Source organism: Micropterus dolomieu, linkage group LG21, assembly GCF_021292245.1.
Source record: "Micropterus dolomieu isolate WLL.071019.BEF.003 ecotype Adirondacks linkage group LG21, ASM2129224v1, whole genome shotgun sequence".
NCBI lineage: Eukaryota > Metazoa > Chordata > Actinopteri > Centrarchiformes > Centrarchidae > Micropterus > Micropterus dolomieu.
This window is the reverse complement of record NC_060170.1, coordinates 9972005-9981200: the sequence shown is the minus strand read 5'-3', so window position 1 is coordinate 9981200 and position 9196 is coordinate 9972005. Positions and strand designations below refer to the sequence as shown.

The 9196-nt window shown below is 41.5% G+C and overlaps 1 protein-coding gene and 1 long non-coding RNA gene across 3 annotated transcripts in view; one reads left to right on the top strand and one right to left on the bottom strand.

The window, feature by feature from the left end:
• kank1a (KN motif and ankyrin repeat domains 1a) overlaps positions 1-9196 on the bottom strand; it is a 65212-nt gene that overhangs the window by 3975 nt on the left and 52041 nt on the right. The window contains exons 4-9 of one of the 2 annotated variants that reach the window (XM_046034049.1): positions 7291-7473; positions 5101-5209; positions 4573-4785; positions 3723-3810; positions 2348-2567; positions 873-1015 (exon numbers count right to left, since the gene is read on the bottom strand). In XM_046034049.1, coding sequence (XP_045890005.1) covers positions 873-1015; positions 2348-2567; positions 3723-3810; positions 4573-4785; positions 5101-5209; positions 7291-7473 — 956 coding nt within the window. The remainder of the gene's footprint in view (positions 1-872; positions 1016-2347; positions 2568-3722; positions 3811-4572; positions 4786-5100; positions 5210-7290; positions 7474-9196) is intronic. The other variant, XM_046034050.1, reaches the window with a different exon arrangement.
• LOC123959777 lies at positions 1967-2691 on the top strand. Its single transcript, XR_006822391.1, has 2 exons — positions 1967-2138; positions 2314-2691. It is a non-coding gene; the product is annotated as an uncharacterized LOC123959777 (long non-coding RNA).

Sequence of the window (9196 nt, the reverse complement as noted above, 5' to 3'; positions counted from 1 at the left end):
AAAATAAATAAGTTGGAGACGAACCTAAAATGGGGATTTGTATAAAGTATGTGGTTACGCAAAGTTATCAGTACATAATGGATTAAAAACAACAACAACAAAAAAAAACAGTTAGCGAACTACAATGAAAGTCTGATTATTAAACATCTATGGTGAAATGAACTCGTGTAAAGTGTGAGGGGAAGATGGAAATGGCTTCCTGTGATACAAAATATTCATGTGATCAATATACAGTAAATTAGCGTTAGACTAACAAAGAGCTAAAAAAAAAAAATAATAATTATGATTTGAATTATGAATTATGAAATGAAATACAAGCTGTATCAGATGGAGCCGGCTACACGTGGGTGAAACACACGTTATTGGTTGGGAACAGGATAAATATTGTCACTGTGACTGTAATGTTTGCTAGAAAGAAAACAGCTGCAGCCCAAACTAAAAATACAAATAAACAACTCTACTGCTGTAAATATGAGCAAGTAAACATCCACCCAGAGAGAACAGCCCTCACCCGTGTGTCAAAAATACAAACAGTTCCCTTCTTTTACCACTTAGGGGCACCAAAGTACAATTTTTCCCACTACAGGGTAAAGAGTACATCCAAAATTAAACTTTATGATAAAACATTTTGCATGGTTAGCGGAGACTCCTGTGCTCCATCTGCTGTTCTAATTCATTAACTCATGGAAACCTTTTAAAAAACTAACACTGATAAACTCTTAATTTAAGCCTCGTTAACTTTAACCTGCTGTGGTTTATAAACAGAAAGTCGGCCCTTGGTTTGTCATCACGCCCTTCGTCTCCCTGAAACCTGAACTATGAGCGGTGGCTGTTGGTGCCCTGCCTCTACCTTCTGACCTGCAGTCACTGACCTGACTGGCTCGAGCGTTGACGTCGCCCTTGCTGAAGAGCTCCTCCACGATGCGCATGTCCTTGGGCGTCTCCACTGCTGCCAGCGCGGCCAGCATGATGGGTGTGTATCCCGCCTTGTTCTGCTGGTTCACGTTGCACACATCTGAAAACACACACGGACGGCACGTTTAAGGCACTCCGCAGAGGCTCAAGGGCTTGATACTTTTACAGTGCGGGTGGTCTCGTATGCTGCAACTGTCTGTGATTGACTTGTCACTGTCGCCGCCCGTCAGTCAGCGACACAGTAATTCACAGGGACTCGTTCTGGGACGACCCGTCCTCTCGAGGAGGAGAGGACTAAGGAACTGGGCCTGGGTGTGAGGACAAAGGCTACAATGAGAACAGGGGGGTGGTCCTGCTGTCACAGAGCACAAGGACACAAAAGGCCGAGGAGACAAAAGGCTTTCAGAGCAGCGAGTGGCCGGGACCTCATCACCGTCTATTGAGCCTTCAGGGAGATCTCTGCATGGCAGTGGTGGAAGATCAGATCTTTTACTTCAATACACTACTAGTAAAAGTACTAATGTCACACTGTGAAAATACAGTTAAAAGTCCCGCATTGAAAATGTTACTTAGATAAAAGTATGTAAGTGTTATAGTAGTAAAGCAGTAAAATGTAACTGTTATTCTCTCATTAGATTGTTAAAAATAAATTTTAATAATTTAATGGAAAAGCAGTGAATCTTTACATTTGGGAAGCTAACTAAATGTTTTTACATGAAAAACTTTGTACCCCATCCATCCAAAGACGCACTTTATGGCTTCTTCTATAGACTCACTAAATATCCAGTAAACAAGCTCAGTAACAGATTCAAATTCAAACCAGGTTTCTTTTTAGTTTAAACAGATGCAGTTTTGTTTTAAATTCAACCACCAACAGTTTATACAAGTTGGAATGATTAACCAATGACAGTGACAGAAAATACTGCTGCCCTGCTGGCCCTCTGAACTGTTTTGATAATAGTTAACCTGTTTAAACACGCTTTGTATGTTTTGTTTGTACAAATGTTGATTTGTAAAGTAACTACAGCTGACAAATAATTGTAAGGTAAAAAAATACAGTATTTCTCTGAGATGTAGTGGTGTAGCATGAAAAGAGAAGACTCAAGGAAAGTACAATTCCTTTAAATTTGTACTAGTTCTTGAGTAAATGTACTTAGTTACATCCTATGTGAAGCCGTGACATTGCTTTTTGTGGGGGTTCAGTTATTTTGGAGGTGGAGGAGGTGAGTGCTGAGCAGTTCAGGAACACAAAAGCTTCTGTGGGTCTAATGACTAGAAAACTAACCTTGGTACATTTTAAGCAAAACACGTTTAACCTGAGGATCAGGAAAGCTCTGAAACATTTTAGAAACACTGGACAACACAAATTCCTTTATATTTCTTGCTCAACATTAACAGGAACATGCTCTGCTGGAGGTTTTGATGCTCTCACCTGCATCCAGCAGCTTCTTCACCACCTGAAAGTTGGAGTGCGACACGCTGTAGTGCAGCGCCGTGTTGCCGTTGCCGTCAGCCATGTTGACGACGTGGCGCAGCACGGCCGGCGAGATGGCCCCGAAGGCCACCAGGTAGTCCTCCACCATGCCCGCCACCGCCGCCTTCTGGCTGGACACGCGGAACCACTCGTGCTGCACCGTGTTCAGGCAGGCTCTCTGAGGAGGCAGGAGAGGGACTCGTTACTGACAGTATCTGTGTGTGTAGGCACTGTGCACAAACCAAAAAACTAACAAGTCCATGCTCATACATGCTGATTAAACTAAATATTACACATTTAAAGCCACTGTGTGCAGTATTACATATACAGACTTGAGTGGTTTCAGACACTTTTTACGTTATTATGGCATTTTTCTAAGAGGGCAATATTCAGTGGTGGAAAGTAACAAAGTACATTTACTCAAGGTACATGCACTTTACTTGAGCATTTCTATTTTATGCTGTTTAATCTCTCTCTGCTCCTTCACACAGGTCCACCACGTTTGGGTTTGGTCATGTCGGTCTACGTTTTTATGTTTTTTTTGTGCACCAACTACACACGCACTCATCACTCATGCACCTCACACACATCACTTATTTCACATTCGTTCCCCCGTAAATGCAGACTTTTGCAAGGAACCAGGCTTTGAACATTTTTCACCACCACAGGAATTACCACGATACGCTTCACGGACCAATTCCTATGATTTCATCACAGCCAATTTCACCATATCATGATCCAAATCCTCCTCAGTCCATACAGCTGAATAACTCTGCATTAGCAACATGTTTAAAAAGTGTAAAACTTCATAAAAAAAATAAAATAAAAAGGTGTACTCATTAAACTTCTGCACCAAGTGCAAAACAAGCAGTACAATCCAGTGCAGAACCAACAGAAGCAGAATCACCCACACTAGACCTCCGCAGAGAACCAAGCCCGCTCAGATCAACTACAATTTGAAAAGCTGTAAATTAACTAAAAACTAAAGTAAATCATGGGGTGTGGAATTCAGTGGTGTGTGAAGTGCATTAGTGGGAGTGATGGGTGCTTGTGTTGTCAGGTACACAACAAAACATTCAGACAAACTTAGACCGACATAACCAAACCCCCACGCACAGGGCATTGTTCCTGCTGAGTGACGACGCGGTGATGATTTTGGGACAAGCTGGCTGGTAGCTCGTTTATATTCCACAGAATCTCTGCGCTGTATATTGTGAAACGTTATTCCCCAGCGTCATGTAGTATTAAATACAGTAGATTGTTGTTGTTAAGCCTAACCGAGTATGACAAGACCGCAAAAAAAAAAAAAAAAAAAAAAAAAAAAAATCCTCACCACATCTTTGCTGCTCACAGCCTTCGGGTCACTGAGGTGAGTTTTGAGAACGCTGCACGCAGCCAGCATCTTCTCACTTAGCTCATACCTTTTGGAGAGACGTCAGACACAAACAAACATTATTTTAACATTTAAATAGCTTTACTCCCCATGTGCTGCATTTAATTTGCTCTTTATTTTACCACTGGTACATAACAAAATTTGACATGATTGCATCCCACATTAATGTGACTGTGTAGAAATTATTTTAACTTGTTTAGACACTATATGTATAAATTATCATTATTATTCAGCTAGTTATCTGCTGTGTCTGAGACTGAATACAAAAGCTCTAGCTGTACAATGAAGTTTTATTCTGTTCCATTAATGGTCTGAAGTTTTTCAAATTTCACAAAAAGCGGTGCTTAGTTTTTACTCTTCACAAATGCTGTTGTGACCATTTGTTAAATATCAAACAAACCTCAAACGCCACTGATGCACCCTGGGTAGAAACCGTATGCAGGTAATGAGGATCTGTTGTTTACACAGGTATTTTATTTTCTTTATTTGTCGTTTGGAAAGTAAGCATGGCTCCCGTTTGTGCTCTTTCTTGTGTATAAAACCAAAAACTGATCGTCCCGATACGCTGTAATCCTAAGCCTACAGACCTGTATAAACCTGACATGCTTACAGTCCTGCCAAATTCTTAAAAATCAAAGCATTACAGAGAACAAGCTAAAATAAAACACCAATAAATATCTAGGATAAATTAAACTCTCAGAATACATCACGTCTGTACCCTCACACAGCTTCCTGCTCACTCAGAACATTTTAGTAAACTAAAATGGGATTTAGTTTTTTTTTAACCCACCTCTCTCTCTTTTCCTTATCTGAACTTTCCTCTTCATCCTTCTTATCCACATCCTCGGCTCCCTCAGGCTGGAACTCCTCCCTGGTGCGCCCTCCCTCCACGTTCTTATAGTCCTCCTTTCCTCCGTACTCCTTCTCTTCATCCTCTTCCTCCTCCGACCCAGAGGAGCTGCTGTCCTCCGAGCTGGAGTCGTCACTTGATGTAGTCTCGTACCTGGGCCACAAGGGGGCGACAAACGCACAGAAAGTTGAAGACTCAGGTGTTAGCTTAAAAAAAAAAAAAAAAAAATGCTGCCATCATGTTCTCCTCCACAACGCCATGTGGATGTTAACAAGCCCACGTTTCAGAGGAAAGAACATCAATGGCCTTGTAAATGTGAAACAGCAGCACCTTTAACCTCACTTGGGATTCTTAAAAACTCACCATGATAAAAGCATCCAACAGCCATCTTAAAATGCACAGTAAAAGATAATCTACTAAAATATTAATGACGGCGATTAAACACAAGTTCAAACAGGAGAGCCTCACCCTCCGTTCACCCCGACGAACTGCAGGTTCTTCTTGGTGCCATTAGAGTCGGGTCGGCCATCTTTCTTCTTCATGATGGATTTCAGCGTGTTCTGGCTGCACGGCTGCCCTGCAGGAGACAGAAGTGAACACAGCAGGATCATTTAGACGAGAAGATCAACACTAAAGTGAAATCTGGAGTGTACTGATCATAAAAAGACAGACAGACTAAGTTTCTTTTAGTTTTAAAATGTTGATTGCTTCTATGGTGAAACAGCTGCAGATTTAGTTAAATATAAACTCATTTTCATCTCATTTTATTCATTATAATTCTCCTTTTAAAAAAAAAAATTTCTCTTCTCCTGCAACATTCAAAGTATCCTGCAGATACCGTAACTGCAACTCCACTTAACAAGCCTGGGTCAGTTCATCACAAATGGCTGATAACGCCTGAATGAGCCACTAAAGTGGACTCTGACGTGATCAACAGCTTTGGCAGAGAGGAAAGTAGCCATTAAGAGTCCGTCTCATGTTCTTTCCAACACAATCTGTCAGCGAGGCGTTGGAAGTTTCCCCAAACCCTGAACTATCTCAGTCATTTTAAATACAGGCCTCGGAAACCAAAATACCAGCCGAGAGCCAGAACACTCAGCACATGTGCCAAGACTTGCCCCGATGGAGGGGCCTCTTTCACTGCTCCGGGGGACAGCTGAGAAAGGGAGAGCGTGTGTTCATGTATCGGCATGTATGCAGTTCCATGTGTGTATACATTGCAGTGTGCCCGCTCAGTAGCAACAGAGTCATTCAGCACGTTTCCCGTGTTTTGACAGGTGGGAGCGGCTGCAGCTCATCAGGAGGAATCCAGGCTGCTGATAATGATGATAATGTTGTTGTTTGTGGCCATGTTCATCCTGCTGCCTGGTTCATATATAACGTATGTGTGAAACCCATGAGGACAAAGGCATTCAGGTGAAGCTACAGACGTATTTTAGATATAAATAACCATGAAAATCGGCTATTTCTAAACCAACTGTAATATTGTTTCTGTGTTTAGAGAATGCATTTTTAACAAGCTTTCCAAAGCCTCGTGATCTGGTCAGATAACCATCACTTTCTTTTTGCAAAAACATCAGATTTACCCGCTAACATAGCCTCCATTGTGTGTTGTTCTTTTTTTGGCTCTGTGCACCAGAACACAGGATTTGGAAATCTAACAATGAGCAATTTTGTGATAATGCAGCCGGACAATTATCCTGAAGAGGTTTGTTATGGCCAAATAGTGGTCATAAAAACATCAGTCATCTGATCTCGATCCAACCGATCATGTGTTTCACTGCTGAGGACCAGACTGAGGATTACTACGGTACAGGCCTGGGAGCATGTCTCCTCTAGCTGACCATACTTGATGGAAACCATTTTGAACTTCATTTTTGTAACTTTATGATATATCTGTATTATTTTGTTTGTGATGAGATTATTGCAGATGGGGTGTAGCACTAGTTGAACTCCTGCGCTTGTATACACTGTCCAACAGATTTGAATTTCTGCCGAATCAGCTATCCAAAACGTGTGTTGAAACATTGGTCTGTTTGCACTACACTAAAGTCCTTTAGGTGTAAAGTCCTTCCCCCCTGCTCATGTCTGTGGATCTGAACCACAGATAGCAGCTGAGTAAAACAAATTTGACACCAAATCAATGACTCCAATTTCTTTCTGTCCTCTATATATTGTATAAAACTGCAGCACAGTTTTTGTATTTGATATGTGGATGAGAACATTGTTAAATTAAGCTGACATTCAGCACTTTTAACTCATTATTTCATTTCAGTTCTAACGTAGTGCAGAGCCAGCACAACAGCAAATAAACCTACTATCCCTGCACTGACTGCAGTCTGTCTATTAGGAGCTTTAATTGTGGCTTCCAATCAGCTGCTTTTCTCATTTAGTTTTCTTTGCTGAAACAAGTTACTTCACCATATTGAAGTGCCAGCTTTTGTTGAAGGGTTCATTACTGAACTGACCTACATCCTCAAAGCAGGACTCTCTTTCTTGATTTACAGGTTGACATTTTCACAGAGCGAGATCCTTAATGGACATCGGTGATGGAGCCAAACGGGATTGTAAGAATAACGTGTGACACAACAACAACAGCAGCAGCATGTGCAGTGGTGGTGTGTTGATATAAAGACAGGTGTGTGAAGGCAGCCGTACCATGCAGCGCTGTAGACATCTGCAGGTCCATACGGCTTTTCTGCTCAGCTGTCCTGATCTGCTGCTGCTGCGCAGGAACGTTGGCTGGTTTATCTGCAGGAGTCAGGCCTGATACAGTCTTCTCCATCTGCAACCGCTCTGTCCGGACAGACCGCGACTGGGCGCAGAGCTGCTGACTGCTCTCTAAAAAGGAGGAGAGGCAGACCAAAGTCAGTATCCAAATGCACAGGTGGGGCAGGGCAGTTAAGCGTTTAAAGTTTAGTACCATTTAAAAGAAAAGGTACCATGTGGAGTTTGTGACCCCTAGAGGTGTTCTGTAGAAATGTTATAATGAGCCTGTTGAGTTTAAAAGTGAAAGGATAGACACAGATACTACAAGGATTTGCGTTTCCCACCCTTTTCTTTTCCTCACAGATTTGAACAGGGCGTTGTTCAGATAGTAAAAGGTGATGTCATGTATTTTCCGTGCACCAATGAGAGTTTAGCAAGATCTGAATCAAACGTGACGACAGTTGTGGGTTTGTTTGAAGGTTTTGTCAACTTAAGTTTGATAAAACTATACCCACATACTGATGAAGCAGATTAGCTGATTTCCAAATAGATAAATTATACTATATTGTACTATATTTTCATGATTAAAAAGCATCAAAGTTATTAAGTACATTTCTATAAATTTCAGCACATTTGTATCCTAAAATATTTATCAGTTAGGCCAATAAAGAATTAGTTTTTAGAATCCTCTAACTTCTGATGGAAAATCATCTACAACCTGCATGTCAACGCAACCAATGTTTTGGTAAATAAAGCTGGTATTTATATCAGTGTGGCCAAGATGAGAGGGGCTGACTTTCATGCAATTTCACAGACAGTTTGTGGCAGGAATGCCTTAATAAAAGAGTAAAAACACACTGCTACCTGATGTAAACAATTAAGGTTTCAAAACATAAATATAAGAAATGTATTTAAGAAGTTTTTCCAGGCATTAATGGTACAAATACACGACGCAATCTGGTAAGTTAAAGTAAATGTACACAAAATCCTGCTTGCAACAGGTAGGACCGAAACTCCACACTGTTCCTTCAACTACACCTAATCAACACTTAAGAAATATCAACAAGGATTCAGTGCAGAACAAAATGCTTTAAACTGCCAGACATATTTTTAATGGAGCTGGCAAGTTATTGCGCGTTTGTCGCCGTTACATCTTCAAGTTCTTGACACCGCCATCAGCGTCTTAACAGACTCTTTTTCACTCTTAGGTTATTGTGATCAGAGATGGTGATTACACTGACGTTAGTTACATGAACAGGACCTACATCTGGTTAGTTATTCTACATTCCTAAAGAGGCCAGCAACTGACCAGAAACATGCTCGCTCGCACACAACTCAGACAATCGCCTCTGCATTCATGTGCCAGCCAGCATGAATGCAGGTTATGTAACGCCGAAGGAGCCATGAATCAGCATCAGCGGTGAGGTGCTAGTGAAGGCAGGGCGACCCACAAAAAACAACAAGTGGCCCATTGGTGCGACGTTACTGGTTCCCAAAAAGAAATGAGCTCATTGTTGGTTCACGTCCAAAGCCCCTGCCACATTTTTCAGGGTCAGAGATAACTTTGGCCTGTCTGATCCTATCAGGATTCTCTTTAGACAGTGTGTGAACCCTCTACCCACCACAACCCCCGCCCCCCACTCCAGCCTAGATCCTCTACAGAACAGCTGAAACTGTGCTGGCATTCAGTCCTACGCTACATCTTACTTTGTCACTACATTACTTCTACATCATCACTCTAGTTTCATTGTCCTTTGAACAGCCTCGCAAAATTGCAATGGATTTATTTTACATTTCATAAAATAAAAAGGCCAGCTCCATCATCTTTTACTCTTTGTTATAGTTACTATAATAA